The 16,743-nt window shown below is 46.4% G+C and overlaps 1 protein-coding gene across 1 annotated transcript in view; it reads left to right on the forward strand.

Moving 5' to 3' along the window:
* LOC115316236 (relaxin receptor 1) overlaps positions 1–16,743 on the forward strand; it is a 482,496-nt gene that overhangs the window by 382,758 nt on the left and 82,995 nt on the right. Inside the window, exons 11-14 of the mRNA XM_042292126.1 lie at positions 6,115–6,186; positions 6,258–6,329; positions 6,417–6,485; positions 6,584–6,655. Of these exons, the coding sequence (XP_042148060.1) occupies positions 6,115–6,186; positions 6,258–6,329; positions 6,417–6,485; positions 6,584–6,655 (285 nt within the window). The remainder of the gene's footprint in view (positions 1–6,114; positions 6,187–6,257; positions 6,330–6,416; positions 6,486–6,583; positions 6,656–16,743) is intronic.

A 16,743-nucleotide genomic window follows, 5' to 3' on the forward strand; every position in this document is an offset into this window, starting at 1 on the left:
CATGACTTCTATGCCACATAAAGCTGGTGCGCACTTATCATAAAATATTTTTCACTGTACTTTCTGCTAGTACCTCCTCCTATACAGTAGCACTAACACCATTATCTGACGGCGTTAGTTAGGCTTCATGAAATTTAAAGCACAACACCGCCTTTACATTATATTCCTGTTCTCGAACGTTAGAGGCAACCTGTCAGCACCGAGCTCCTCTAATCTCCTGGTATCCGTCTAGCGGTCACAGAAAAAAGCAACATATATTTGTATTAATTCATTATTCCGACGTCTTGAATCACCGGTGAGAGCGGGGAGGAGGGGGGGGGGGGAAGGGGGTGTGCAGAATGTCAGCACACTTAACTCACAAAACCCCATCACCTTTCTATACTCCTCAATGAAGAACGATATAGTGAAGAACTAAAGGACTGGACAATCTTTTCAACCAAATAAACACAGTTTTTAATGAACGTCAAAACAAGCCTTAACCAAAGCAATTCAAACATATAAGAATATAACTAGAAAGAAGCATAAGACAAACAATTATTATTTGCATTAAGAGTGAACCCATAGAGACACGTATCTCACATAACAATAGTTAGAAGCTTTCAACTCATAGATATAACAATATAAATCATGAATACACACCGTCACAACAGGTAATCAACTATTCAACGAAGATTTGTGTAATGCAATGTATTTAAAATTAAACAAGCAGCTACAAAATGTAGTACTCAGCGAATGGCAAAAAGCCGTTCTTCATGGTATTCATGTAGCAAAAAAGTAAAGTAATAATTTTTTTCATATTTTTATTATATCGAGTTTATTGCTTCAAGGGGCTCACAGTAGTAATTCAGTACGCCTTAAAGTCACACCTATCGTCTCCGCTGGAGGTTCGATTCCGCCAGTTCACTATGATAACTAGCATGGGGTCGTGCATCACTCTAATTATGGTTGCACTAATGCGCGCCTGCACAAAGCCTCTCAATAATGAAACCGACAGGGGATGGTCTTGGAGCTTTAATCCATCGGCCTGCATACCGGACTTCTGCTCCTCGTTGAGTTGAGGTTTAGTTTGTGCGCACAATGCACCAACTACTGTATTCCTATACTCAATCAGCCAAACTGTGCTGTTTTTCAAGAACTCAAATATAAGGCTTTAGTTGTGCTGCTACGCATTCGAAATCCAGCAATATCCATACTTCTTTTCGTCATGAGTAAAAACGCAGTCAAAAGCTGGAAGACGTACACACGCGGGCACACATACGCATGGTCACGGTGGTTTCACTACACTTCATTAGTTAAACCGATTATAGCAGACAAACCAGAAGATAACATTTGTCCATAACTTTAGACTTTTTTTTTTTACTTCTTGACTGGCCCAACAATTTGTAGCTTCTGCTGCGTTTTCTTTTAACGTAAAAAAAAAGTACTGAGGCGGACATTCAGTGCTGCGTATTATGCGGTCAAAAGCTATTAAAAGTGTAACGCATTATGCAATTACACTTCCAGCTAATGAGACGACTTCTGAAGACCGCAAATGTAGTAGTTCGAACACTGCACTGCACATTGATTATGAGCAATTTGTGCGCACGGACGCATATATTTGGTTTGTCCGTGCATTAGTTTTCAGACTTCAGACAACTAGTAGAGTGTACGTATTCGGACAGCGGGCAACACATTTATGTGTGAAATTGTGTGAGAGAAGTCGAATATAAAAAAAGAAAGGATGATTAATATGTTTGACGTAATCGCGTTGCTAGCGATCCTTTTCAATCACACCCTGACATCGACCTTTTCAACGTTAACTAAAAGAAATAATTTCTTTGTTTGAAGCCTTTTCAAACTAATGTTTTATTCCTCCTCACACATTATACATGGTGATGTTTAACATTTGTTACTTTATATAAATTTCGGAAAGTACAAACACTGTTCACTCTACAAAAGAAAGCCATGATTACCGTCCTTCCACGATGTGAAAACAGTTTAACGTCTGACTTGTCATCACTTAAGCAATAGGATATCGAGGCAGGCTATAACACCTCGCGAAAGTGAAGTCGAGAGGATGTCTTAAATACAAAACACAACAAGAAAGGGTGAAGAAGGATTATATTCCCGGAGGTTTACTAATGCCGGAGAGAATCGATCGTCTCCTCCATGTTGCGGGTAATCAATAGTGCAGAGTGCTCTATAGCCTGTAGTAAGTGAAGAAAGGCAGTAAAAGCTCTCCGACCACACACACGCACGCACTCTCTTTCCACTTCGGCAGATCGAAAATTGCAGAGGAGGCTAATAGAAAGAAGGAAACCAGCAATCATGGCTCACTGAGAGGTTTTGTTTTTCTTTTTAAACCTGCATTCTCTCTTCCTGTCGAAGGGTACGAAGGAGTCAGCAACAGGTTTTCTCCTGCTGCCATTTCACATGTCGGTGCCTATGGCGCCCTGTATTTTTGCCTTCGGACTTAGAACGTTCTCTTTTGCAGACAGGATGAGATGTCCGCCTACTTAACAGGGATGTGGCATTTCCTATACAAACAGTTCATACAAAAAAGTTGACTATATCGCCACAACCGCCTCAAGAGCCGGGTATATTTGCCTCCTATTAGTGCGTAAAATAGGATTTTAGTTATGTATTCGGCACGCACCGCAGATTGAAGCAAGAAAGTATGCATACAGGTTGTCTATAAAGACCTGCATGCAAGAGGAGGGTTCAACGTCTGGGCTGGTAGACCAAGGATGTTAAAACTTTTCTTCGAGCGCTGATTCAATCAATCTAAAACTAACTCGGCGGGAACGAAGGCAGATGCACGCTGGGGATCAGTTTGGCACCCAGTTTTTCTTATAAATTTGTTTATTGTAGAATTGTATATGAATATGAGAAGAACAGCTCGTACGCCCCCTTTTCAGTCGCCTGAGTTGTAAACAGTAACTCCAGCACGGCTAAAACTTATTATCTTATTAGGGAATTTTCTGTAGACCGTAAGCTCTGGACCGCTGTCCTGTGGGCCCGTAAGCAATTCATGGTACGTGAAAGCAAAAACTCCTTCTAGCTTCCGCTAACACGGCGAGGCTCTTGCGAACGATCTTCGAAATTTCCCTAATGAATGTATGCGCTACGCCTCCGTCAGCAAATTTATGCTAGGTGAAAGCACCCACTTCCGCCTGCTTCCGCTAACACCGCAAAGCTCTTGCGAACCATCTGCAAAAGGTTCCAAATGAATGTATGCGCGAAGGCTACGTATTCCTGATGTTTCACCAAACAAGGCTCCAAATGATCTTGATGAAACCACGCATCGTACAGAAAAGCGATTGATGCAGTAGGGAAACATTTTGGAATCCAGATAGCGTTTCGTAAATTTTAGTTTCTAATTAGGCTGGCCTATAATGAACGTTTTGAATACTAAAAATAAGACATGCGTCTTTGAACTTGCTTAGCGTCATCTAAAACAACAAAATCAGCAAACTTTAAAAAGACTTAAAGCTCGTTCAAAGCGTGACGGTGAGAGAAAGTCGCGGCTTGTGCTACAGGCACAAGGCTGGAGGTGCGTAAATGCGAGTGGTAATAAGAGAAAAAATTCGATGCCGCGATTGATTTGAATGCATTATCGAGACACATAAAAAATAACGCGCGCTCTCCACGCCTTTATACAATGTATTGTTTTAGTGGAGTTTTCATTCTGAGCAGAAAAACACTTATTGAAACCAGGGCGAAGAGAAAAAAAAAAGTCAAGGTTTAGATCTCAATTGAAGTAACGATTGAAATTAAAATTGTGAGTGAAATAGTTACTTGAACTGAGATTGAAATTAATATTTATATTGAGGATAAATTTACGATTCATATAATAAATTAAATACTGATTGTAATTATGGGATCTTGCATGTCATTATTTAAAAACACATGTCCAACCCAAAAACAAAGTATGACATTTTTTATCCATTATTTAAAATGGTCGGCACTAACTGTGAAGACAGGGATATTTTTTTTCACCTCAAACAAATAATCATTAATCGTAGGGGAATAGCTTCCGTCTTTAAACAGAAACACTGGCACGCCACTAAGATCAACACAAATTCGGGTGCTGCGCTTTAGTTTTGCTTGGTGCTCTTAACTCAATATCGGTGATATGAAACCATATAGTTTATTTTAGAAATCAAAATTTAATAAATTAAAGGTAATTGATATGTTTTTATTTTTTTTCTCGCAATATAATTTAATGTTTGACAGCTAGTCAATATTAAGGTTTCAATACGATTTCTCCGCGATAGGTAGTTTTTACGAGGCTGTTCTGGGGGGCCGGGTTTCACAAACACAAATACAAAAAAAAGACGTTTGCGAAATGTAGCACGGTGAAAAACCATTAACTGCATCGAATGTCTTGACCGCATTATAATGTTACATGTTAGAGATCTTAAAGTAACGTCAATAATAATATATTACCAGAGGAATTAGTCACGAACGCGTTTTTATGAGTGCTTTAGAAGGTGTTGAGATTGCGGTAAATGTTTCAATCGATGTAATAATGAATGCAGCTGTATACGTCATAAAGTAGTTCTACAAAAATGTACAAGGAGAATAGCTGACTTCACTAAAAATACACACCCGCGGAGCGGGCAGGCATATCAAGGTTTGTAGTGTTTTTTTTAGTTTTTACAGATTTGTTGAAAAAAACAACGTAAAAGCTATATTGATGCAATCTGAGCAGGTAAGTTATACAGGCAGGTGGATATAACATAGGAGGCTTATAGTCATGATAAGTTGGCTAATTATATATAATTTGTTTATTAACGTTTATGTGGTGAAAATAAACTACGGTTTCAGTTATAAAATTTCTGAGAATCATTGAAAATTCCTAGATCCCTGAATTCTATAAAGACTTGAAGCACTTAGAAAGCACAGTCGAGCGCTAAAGTTACCCCTGGTGCGGTAGGAGCAAAGCTACCGGGGCGAGAACACGTCCGCGCGGTTTTTTCTGTTTCTTGCTCCCCGCGTTTGCTCGCTGCCAGCCTGGTTCCTGTTGCACAAGTACTCTTAGAGAACTACCGCTCTTTCCACGCGCTCAAAGTCCTTCCAAAAATAATGATTTAGCAGCTTTTTTTATGGCGCTCATCAATCTTCAAATTCGAACCTTATGTTTATTTATACTACTAAAATGTTAATTAACAGTGTTTAGTTCATTTTTCGACTTATAGTTACGATTAACCCCATATGTTATGTCTTCTTGGCCGTATAACTCACCTGCTCAGACTTCGCCATTATTGTAGTTTTAAGGCTTTTCTTAAACAAATCTGTATAGGCTAAAAAGACAGCCTGTAGAGTGATTGACATTTTAGAAAACACAAGGAGGGGTTTAATATGATAACGCTTCTATGCCACATCTCATTGTCCACGGAGCGTTAAAGAAGGCTGTCGCTTTGGGCTTCCTATACTGTCAATGACTGTACCTTTAGCTACCTTTATGCAGACAAAATTTTCTCCATCTTGTGGACAGAAACCTATTGAAAACCGCATGTATATGACTTTTTACGTAGATCAAATTCACGCGACACTGAATCCCGAGAGGGCGGTTTAATATCACAACACTAAGGCTCTGGCATATCTTACCAAGAAATGCACTCACTTTTGTTATTCGTCAACCTCACGTGCTAAACAAAACACACACACACACACAAAATTATCCGTTATTAATTGCGGAAAGAGATGACGACAAAAGCCCCTAATTGGGCTCGAAAGGGTCTTTAGGAAGTCTCGTAGTAGGGCAGTCGTTGGGGCTTCTTAATTAGCAGGTCTTCTGGAACAAACTTATCAGCCTGGCCCATCAACTTCTAATTAAAAGTGTTGGAAGTGAGAAGAGGGAGGAAATGGGTCAACTACATTACTTCACCTTGGTCCGTTAAAAGTTTGCCTCTCCATGTTCGGTACCATTTTTATTCTATTTTCTTACTCTACTGGTTTGCAGGGCAATACTTATGGAACTTTGTATATACAGTATTTGTCAGTAGGTCTTGGAACGAGCTTAAAGCTATGTGTAATGCTATAGACGATGGTGTGCAGGTAATTAAGTTTATAGGCCGCCATTTTACGTAGACGTGCATAATAGAGTTGTTGCTTTTTATTATCTTTTAGAATGCTGGACAACAATCAAATTGAAGCTATTGAACCGAATCAATTTCATCAGTTGGAAAAGCTACATATGCTGTAAGTAAGTTGTGCATTTTTATCCGTGCAACTCCCACATACTCGCCTTTAGCCATGCTACTTCTCTGAAGGTCACTGACTGGCAACAGGCTGACACGGATCACTACGAACGGGCTCTCAGGATTGACATCACTTCACATTCTGTAAATATCGTTTTGTTCAAGACTTTATTTACAGGAAAAAAATTATGAAATTGAAGTAATACTTTGTGCTTGTGTTTTCTTTTGTAGAAACCTTGCATTCAACAGGATCTCGGTCCTGGTGACTCCATTCACGGAACTGAAAAGTCTGCGCATTCTGTACGCATTACGCTAATCGCAACTATTGTTTTAGAGCTGCGCGTGTACTGGCTCAACATGATGTCGGAAAGTGCGAGCATCCTTTGCATGTGTTTCAGAAACTTGGAAGGCAACAACCTTGACGTGATACCAAACGAGACATTCTGGCCACTTGGGAACATGCAATCTCTGTGAGTAAAAGTTTGGGAACATCATCATTTGGATGTAAACCTCAGAAGAGTGGTAGACTAAGGAAAAAGTCGCAGAAGTAGCACACGTTTGCCAAATGTGCAGTTAATATTTACAGATACACTTAGCTGCAGTTCGTTTTTTTTTCTCTTTTGCATGACATTGTAAAATAAAATTTGTCTCGAATACTTTTTGAAGCTAAAACTGAATACAAAAGTTGACGAGATGAAAGAAAAATAATAAAAGAACTAACATGCGAAAAACTACCTTATGGCCTGCATAAGCATAGTGCATTACTAAAACTTGCAATACTTTCTTGTATTACGCTCCGCACATGTCTAACATTGATCGCCGCATGTTTTGTGGTGGCATGGCATGCTTAACAAAATTTAACGACGAGCGACTAAACAATTCACCTATGACATAGCCGCAGGGGGCAGAATATTAGGTATGTCGGAACCTTTTGAGGTTTTGAGCCAGTCCGCGTGAATAGGATGAACTGGTTTGGTGTAGGCTATATTCTCGCTTCATCTTTTTCATATTCATTGATATCATTTATAGAAACAGGCACAATATACATTTATTCCCCTAGCATTTCTTCGTCTGATTTAATATGCGCCAAACAAATACATCCACCAATTCATTACAGAAACAGGGACGCAAAAAAATTATGTTTATTTTTTTGTTAGTAACGTTATTCTTCACGCATATTCGTGGAACTCTGACTATGGATATGCCATATGCAACAAATCTAATTTCAAATGTTGCCGTATTTATTCGCGGCGCATTGGTATTGGGCAATAAAAACAAACATCTAAGAGAAGCTCGGTCTTTACAGGAGTCTCATAGGTCGTTCTGTTTTTTTCTTTCTTATCTTGAATATTAACTGTACCAGTTTTGTCACATCAGCCAGTTTTAGGGGTGACATTATTGCGAACAGTTCAACCGGGCATGTGTTTCTTGTGCCGCCGTTCTAAAACCGCTGAAAGAAAAAAACAAGACAAAAAAACATCACACAATATTAAAGTAATGACAAATTAAGTGTGTGTGTTATTTGTAATTAAAGATACCCGTACCTGCCCCTGCCCGTGACGACGCTTTTACTTTATATTTCAGAAACTCATTCGCACAAAATAGCAAGAGGGCAAATATTTCTGTAAAAGCATGTATCCTTCATGGTCATGTGATGCAGGAGCAATTAGCGAAATATAGCAACCCATCTAGGGCATTTTATTGTGACCTTTTTTTGAAGCCTCTAGCAAATAATTTTATTTTTAGAGCTTTAAATATACGTTGTACAATATTTCGAGTGTACGTCAAAGGCCTGCGACCGATTCTGCTAGCTATGAGAAAAGCTTTGGTCATATTTGTAGAGGGCAGCAGAGCAATTTTAATAGAATGTTTTTTAACGTCAACTTTCAGTGAAGCGAAGTATGTCAACACTGTAAATTATTGTCTGTTCAGGTTTATCAAACATTCTTACATTTGTTAAAACCTTGGATATTAAACACTTGTTCGCCATGCATAATGATCAGTAGTGTGATGACGTACGTGCCAAATTATTGATACGATTTAATGAGTATCTTTTTAAGTGCTACTACCTCGCCACCCCAAAAACCCAATACAGTCATGTTTCGTTATTACGGACCCCATTTATGTGGATATCCCGCTAATTGACACCACTTTCGGGGACAAATTTGGAAAATACATGCATGTTTGTCTCGTTATTGTGGACAACTCACGTTGTGGGCGATTTTTCTGCGGGAACGGAGGTGTCCATATTAACGATAAATGACTGTATATCTTTTCGCTATCTGGATTACGGAACTAGAAATCTCGTTGGATCCTATCTGGATTTCAGGCTTTAAGAGATCATTCCATTATCTGCGATCAGGACTTCAAGTGTCCAGTAACAATTTCTGTTAGATTTCTTGTTCCATAGTCCAGATAGCGAAAAGTGATATCGGGTTTTGGGGTAGGGCCAAAGACAATTTCAGCGTTTTTTGTCAGATGTTTTGTCGGCGTCTTATATTTCGTGGAAGAGACCTATTGCGCGCGCTCAGAACTCCTTCATGTATCCAGTAGACAAAAAACGAAAGACGTTTACAAATGTCTGTAATACGAAATTAGAGCGCAGGTCTTGAGGTATTTTGATTTCTCGATACACGCTAATAAACAATCTTAAGAAAAAAATATATTTTTTTTAAAGATTTACAGCTTTGTGTAATACAAGCCGTGAAAGTTACACTGATCCGACTTATGCAAATGATTTATACGGCCAGGGGGACATAGCATAGGGGGCTAATCGTACCAATCAGTTGGCTAATTAATTATGGTTTGTTAATTAACTTTTTAAATAATGAAAATAGACAAATGGTTCCAATTAGAAATTGCTTAGTTTCATCGAAAACCACAAAATCAGTAATTTTCATACATACTTTGAGCGCGTGAGAAGCGTAGTAGCGCACTAAAGTTACCATGCGTGGAGCAGGTACAAGGCTAGCGGTTGCGGAGCGCGGACGATTAGATTATCAGTGACAACGTACTAATATGGGCCAGTTTGTATGGTATTAATATGCGCCCTGTTCTGTTGTCTTTTTGTCCGTCCATGTTTTTCTCGGCGCTTTTCCACCTTAGATTATATTATTATCGCGTTCCGCCACTGCTAGCTCTGCGCCTGCTGCACGAGCGGTAACTTTGGTGCACCCCCGAGTTTCCCACAAGCTTCAAGTCGTTTGAAAAAGAGTTGACTTAGGGGTTTTCGATGACGCTCAGTAAGTTTCTAATTAAAACCACATGTCTATTTTTACTCATTAAAAATTTAATTAACAAATTCTAATTAATTAGCCGACTTACCGAAAATATTAGACACCCACACAGCCCCCCTGCCGTACAATTTACCTCCACCAGCCGCATAAGTCTAACTTTCTCATTTTTTTTTCTTTTTATAAATCAGTAAAGTTTAAAAAAAAAAAGTGAAAGCCGCTTACAACTCCCTGTAACGCCGAATTAGAGCGCAGCTCTTGAGGAGGAGGAGCGAAGGGCGCTGGGGGGGTTAGACTAACCAGGGGGGGGTCACGTGACCTTGGGGGGTCACGTGACCCCCAATGCTGATGTTGTCATCACTGACGTCACTGATGATGTCATCAGTGACGATGACGATGCGGGTACCGATGACGTCATTAGTGACGTCACTGATGACTTCACCAGTGATGATGACGATGACGATGCGAATGTCGGTGACGTCATCAGTGACGTCGCTGACGACGTCATCAGTGATGATGACGATGACAATGCGGATGCCGGTGACGACACCAGCGACGTCACTGATGACGTCATCAGTGATGATGACGATGACGATGCGGACGTCGGTAACGTCACCGGCATCCACATCGTCATCGTCATCATCACTGATGACGTCACCGGCATCCACATCGTCATCATCACTGATGACGGCACCGGCATCCACATCGTCATCGTCATCATCACTGATGACGTCACCGGCATCCGCATCGTCATCGTCATCATCACTGATGACGTCATCATCACTGATGACGTCACCGGCATCCACATCGTCATCGTCACTGATGACGTCATCATCATTGATGTCATCATCACTGATGACGTCACCGGCATCCACATCGTCATCGTCATCATCACTGATGACGTCACCGGCATCCACATCGTCATCGTCATCATCACTGATGACGTCACCGGCATCCGCATCGTCATCGTCGTCATTACTGATGATGACGTCATCAGTGGTGATGACGATGACGATGTGGATGCCGAGGACGTCATCAGTGTCGATGACGTCATCGGGGGATCACCTGACCTCGAGGAGAAGGTCACGTGACCTCAGGGGAGTCACGTGACCTCGAGGAGGGGGTCACGTGACCTCGGGGGGTTCACGTGCCCCCCCACGAAGTCACGTGACCCCGGTGGGGGGCTCGCGCGGTGCATTATGGGACATTTCCCATGATGCGCCGCGCGGTTACGCCGACGCCGACGGCGACGCCGACGCCGCTCAAGCCGGAAACGGGCCCCTAAGAGCTGCGCTCTAAAAAACTGTATATGTATGTACAAATTGTGGGATTTCCCTTGCTGCTACCCGTCTCGGAGAATGACACAGCACACCAGTTCAACAACACGTAAACATTTAATGACCGCTATCGCCTGCGCCGCGATCCCAACCCCCACGCGCATCCGCTGCGACGGCCTTTTATCAGCGGCGGAGCGCCGCTCGCGTGGCCAGTTGCCCTTGGCCCCCTCGTGGTCAAGATGACCACTTATGATTGTCGGAGGGGCAGCCTGGGCCAACCGCTTGGAATCGCCAGGTTGCCCACACATCTCCCCCCTTCCAAAAACAAAAACAGAGGAGGTCTTTGATGGTCTTCGGGGGTCCTTCCTTCTGGGTCAGCAAGGGTCTTCTCAGATGAGCGAGCACGGGTCCGACGTCAGTACTTCCGGACAGTACCGATGCAGCCATGGGGGGTGGTCTGATGATGGGAGCTGCGTCGCCGCTGTCTGGCACGAGGAACTAGAAATTAAAAACAACATGAGGCCATGGCGCGGTAGGAAAAAGTAGCCGCGCACACGAAAGATGCCTGTCCCACTGTGCATGCGGGAGCGCGGACCATTTCTCTTCTCCCCCCCAAAACACCGAAGAGGGCATGAAGATAATACACTTAGAATTCGTGCTACTCCCGGTCGTCTTCACCGCCGTCTCAAGTTGTACCGCGGTAGAGACTGTGTGGAATCTTCCGAGAGGTGGTCCGGATAGTCGTCATCTGGAACCTGCGACACATCTACCTCCTCGGGTTCATAGAAAGCTTTTAGGTCGGCGACATGAATAGACCCGCACACTTCACCAGATTCACAATGCACCAGCTCATAAGACAGGTTGGAGAGCTTGCTACTAACACGGTAGGGGCCATCCCACCTCTTTGCTAAAGAGGCCGTGAAGCCTCTAGCAGCATCACTCAGCGGATGAGTTCGCCTCAGTACCAGATCTCCTACCTTGAACTGCAGATTTCGCCTCCCCTTGTTGTACTGGTTTGCCTGCTGCAGTCTCGAGACGTCGAGGCTCTCTCGAGCTTCACGCAGGTTCTCCGTGAAACGCTTCCGGAGATCTTCTGCGAACTGCGTGGTTGTGCGCTGCATGCTCGCAGGATCTGTGCAAAGGAGGCAGTTTCCCAGGGGAAACACGAGCTCTTTTCCAAAGTTAAGTTGGGCCGGAGTAAAACCCGTGGACCGGTTGATTGTTGTGCGGGTAGCGAAGGCCATTTCTGCTAATTTCGCGTCCCAGTCTTTGTGTCGTTCTGTATGCGATACAAGCATCTGCTTCAGGTTACGGTTCACTCTTTCCGTGATATTCGCCTGTGGATGGTATGGCGAAGTCCGTTTGTGCCGTATGCCTAGCGCCTTACACGCATCCACGAACACCTTGCTAACAAAATAAGAAGCGTTGTCTGTAATAAGCGTTGCGGCAAAGCCAAAGCGCGCGAACGTCTCGAGAAGACAGTCCCAGATTTTCTTAGAGTCTAGTTTGCGCAAAGGAAACATTTCGACCCATTTTGTGAAATGGTCGGTCACTACTAGCAAATACTGATTGCCGCGTGGACTACGGGGAAAGGGACCGACAACGTCGCAGGCAACACACTCCCAGGGGTAGTTGCTTTCGACCGACTGCATTAAACCTGGTGGTTGGCCACCTCGGGGTTTCGCCTTCTGACAAACCGGGCAGCTACGAGCGTACCTCATCACATCCTGCCTCATACCTGGCCACGTTGCAATTTGGGACAACTTTTCGTAAGTTTTGCTCCCACTGCTGTGGCCTGCCAAGGCGGGATCATGCATATATCTTATAAATGACTTACGCAGTTTACGTGGTATTACAGACCGGAATGGCGGGCCGCTGGACCCATCGTCCGCCTGGGGGATGTATCGCAGCAGGATGCCGTCGCTGCTGAGCAGGTATGAGTCCAAGTCTCTGGGATTCCCAGCGTCGGCTGAGTTTTCTTCTGCCAGCTGGTGCATCACCTTCTGACAAAGTCCATCGGACAGCTGGGCCGCTCGGAGCTCCTCTCTGCTCACCAGGGTTCCCCACCGCGACTCTGGTGTGATGGGCGCCGCATTGGCCAGTGCCACCAAGTCGGGATCTACCTGCATTTCCTGCCCGAGAAGTGGAGCACGGGACAACGCATCTGCAACGTGGTTAGCCACTCCACGCTTGTACTCGATTGTGTATTTGTAGCGCTGGAGCGAAAGGGCCCATCGAGCGAGTCGTCCTGCAGGGTTTTGAAGCCCTTTGAGCCACGAGAGAGCCATGTGGTCAGTTTGAATGCTAAACGAAGCGCCGTCAAGGTACATGTCAAACTTCTTAAGTGCAAAAATAATTGCCAGGCACTCTTTTTCGGTTGTTGAGTAGTTTCGCTCCGCTCCGGTTAACGTATGACTGGCGAAAGCTACGGGACGAAGAACGCTGTCATGTTCCTGCAGAAGGACTGCTCCTAATCCGTAATCGCTTGCGTCGGTCTGCAAGACGAACGGACGATTCAAGTCGGGCAGGTTTAAGCACGCGTTTTCAGTCACAGCCCTTGAAAGACACGCGAATGCGGTTTGCTGCTCTTGCCCCCAGCACCATTTCGTTTTTTTGCGGAGCAATCGGTTCAGAGGTTCAGTTATCTCAGCGCATTGCGGAATAAAATCTCTATAAAACGCAATCATCCCGAGATATCTCTGTAGGCTTTTGACGTCATAAGGGGGTGGGTACTCCGTTATTGCGCGCAGCTTATCTTCATTCGGCCGCAGCGTTCCGTTATCCACAACAAATCCGAGAAGGTTGATTACAGGCGATGCCAACTGGACTTTATCTGGATGAATCGTAAGGCCGGCTTGACGCATTCGTTCGAGTATGATCTGAAGGTGCACGAGATGCTCCTCGAATGTTCGTGAAAAGACCACTACGTCATCCATGTACGCCATCGCAAACTCGTACTTCGCGTCACCGAGGACAACGTCCATTAGGCGTTGAAAGCTGGCGGGAGAGTTGGACAAACCAAAGGGAAGGCGAGTGAATTCGAACAACCCCCTATGGCAAATGAATGCGGTCTTCTTTACATCAGCCGGATGAACTTCGATTTGAAGAAATCCGCGGCTGCAATCGAGGGTTGTGAAAACAGTCGCGTTTCCAAGGGCATACATTACTGAGGAAATACTAGGAAACGGGTAACTGTCTCTGACTGACACTTCATTTAGGCGCCTGTAATCAACACAAAGCCTTGCTGTGCCGTCCTTCTTTGGAGCAAGGACTACCGGGGAAGCCCACGGGCTTTTTGACTGACGTACTGCGCCTGTGTCGATCATTTCCGACAGCGCCGCATCAAGAAGTTCGCGCTTGTGAGCACTTATGGGTCTCGGATTGCACCTCCGGGGAGGTGCATCCTTGGTTTCGATGCGGTGCTGTAGGAGATCGGTTTTCCCAGGTCTTTCCGTGAACATCGGCGAGAAGGGTTCCAGCAGTTTCTGGAGCTGCTTCTGTTTGTCTTCACCGGAACACTTTTGCACGGCTTTGAGCACGCTGTCTGGAAGTAAAGGCATCTGCCCGGCAAAGTTTAACGGGAACGCTTGGCCGCGAATACAATCTTGCCGTCTGGTAAACGGCGTTAATTTCATTTCGCCACCCAACCAATATCCAGCCTGGGCAAAGTCGAGCAAAACCCGCTCCGCTGCAATAAAATCTCTACCGAGGATCATGGGCACCGGCAGTTCTGGGAGGTATACGAACCGTTGTCTTCGTTTTCTACCATGAAAGGAAATTCGTAACCTGACTGCGCCGGCAGCAGGCAGTACGGACCCCGATGCTACTTGCAATTTCACGTTTGCTGACCGAAGATGTATCTTTCTCTTGTTACATTCCGCAAATACAGCATCCCCAATAAGCGATATGTTTGCTCCAGTATCTAAAAGAGCGGCTACTGGTACACCTAGTACATTCACAGTCATACGAGGTTCAAGAGACTTGGGTGTAGATTCGATTCTACTCACAGCTGGGATGAGCACTGTCGGTTCCTCGTTTAGTGAGGTTGTTCCTACCTCCGTCGACTGGTGCGAGTCCATTAGCGGCCGGCCATCCAGAGCGACCATCCTTGGTGTTGAGAACTTCAAAGCGGCTCTGACGCTGGGGATCGGGCCGGCCTTTGGCTGAAAGGGAATCGCATTAGGGTCCAACTCAAATGCAGTTGCTTCGGGTAGCGTAGGACCGGGAACAGTGGAAGCTGTTCGCCCGGGGATCAGTGCAAAGGCAGACGCGCCGGGAGTCTCATGACCGAGAATGTTGTTAGCTGGCCGCCCGGGTGTCACTGCAACAGCAGGCACGCCGGGAGTCTCAAGACCATGAACGGTGTGAGCTGGGCGCTCGGGTGTCGGTGTGAAAGCCGGCACGCCGGGAGTCTCATGACGGGGAGTATTGTGAGCTGGCCGCCCGGGTGTCACTGCAACAGCAGGCACGCCGGGAGTCTCAAGACCGCGAACGGTGTGAGCTGGGCGCCCGGGTCTCGGTGTGAAAGCCGACACGCCGGGAGTCTCACGGCGAAGAGTGTTATGAGCTAGCCGCCCGGGTGTCTGTGCAAAAGGAGACACGCCGGGAGTCTCAAGACCGCGAACGGCGTGAGCTGGGCGCCCGGGTGTCGGTGTGAAAGCCGACACGCCGGGAGTCTCATGACGGAGAGTGTTGTGAGCTGGCCGCCCGGGTGTCACTGCAACAGCAGGCACGCCGGGAGTCTCAAGACCGCGAACGGTGTGAGCTGGGCGCCCGGGTGTCGGTGTGAAAGCCGACACGCCGGGAGTCTCACGGCGAAGAGTGTTATGAGCTAGCCGCCCGGGTGTCTGTGCAAAAGTAGACACGCCGGGAGTCTCAAGACCGCGAACGGTGTGAGCTGGGCGCCCGGGTGTCGGTGTGAAAGCCGACACGCCGGGAGTCTCATGACCGAGAGTGTTGTGAGCTGGCCGCCCGGGTGTCACTGCAACAGCAGGCACGCCGGGAGTCTCAAGACCGCGAACGGTGTGAGCTGGGCGCCCGGGTGTCGGTGTGAAAGCCGACACGCCGGGAGTCTCACGGCGAAGAGTGTTATGAGCTAGCCGCCCGGGTGTCTGTGCAAAAGTAGACACGCCGGGAGTCTCAAGACCGCGAACGGTGTGAGCTGGGCGCCCGGGTGTCGGTGTGAAAGCCGACACGCCGGGAGTCTCATGACGGAGAGTGTTGTGAGCTGGCCGCCCGGGTGTCACTGCAACAGCAGGCACGCCGGGAGTCTCAAGACCGCGAACGGTGTGAGCTGGGCGCCCGGGTGTCGGTGTGAAAGCCGACACGCCGGGAGTCTCACGACGAAGAGTGAAAGTGTTATGAGCTGGCCGCCCGGTTGTCGATGCGAGAGCAGACACGCCGGGAGTCTCAAGACCGCGAACGGTGTGAGCTGGGCGCCCAGTTGTCGACGCGAACGCGGACATGCCGGGAGTCTCATGACGGAAAGTGTTGTGAGCTGGCCGCCCGGTTGTCGATGCACGAGCAGACACGCCGGGAGTCTCAACACCGCGAACGGTGTGAGCTGGGCGCCCGGGTGTCCATGGAAAATCGGACACGCCGGGAGTCTCACAACGAGGAGTGTTATGAGGAAGAAAAAGTGATGGAGGGCCACCGAGGGTCGATAGAAAAGCGTCAGTCCCCGGAGCCCGTGTGAGCCTCCGGGAGGCCCGGAGGCGGCTGCGGCGACTCGATCTCGTGGATTGTGTTTTTGACGCGGCCGGCGGAGAGTAGAAATTTCTTACCACCGCCGGCCGTAGCCGTTTCCCTGTGTCTGAGGCGGCCGCTGCCGTTCGCTGCAGTCCCGGTGTATGTGTCCTGGCTGGTCGCATCGAAAACAACGGGGCGTGACCCGCCCGTCGGCTTCGTGCGGTGTCCCGCTCTCTTCTGCCTCTCCCAAGCTCCGCGTTACCGGTCCAGAGGACAAGAACTCATCTTGACCAATGGAGGGGCTGTAGCGTTGTGATTGCGTGCCTTCGTAACCGCTGCACCTCCGTGATTCGTATGCAC

This window comes from Ixodes scapularis, unplaced genomic scaffold (genome assembly GCF_016920785.2).
Source record: "Ixodes scapularis isolate PalLabHiFi unplaced genomic scaffold, ASM1692078v2 PGA_scaffold2__306_contigs__length_199485367, whole genome shotgun sequence".
NCBI classification, from domain to species: domain Eukaryota; kingdom Metazoa; phylum Arthropoda; class Arachnida; order Ixodida; family Ixodidae; genus Ixodes; species Ixodes scapularis.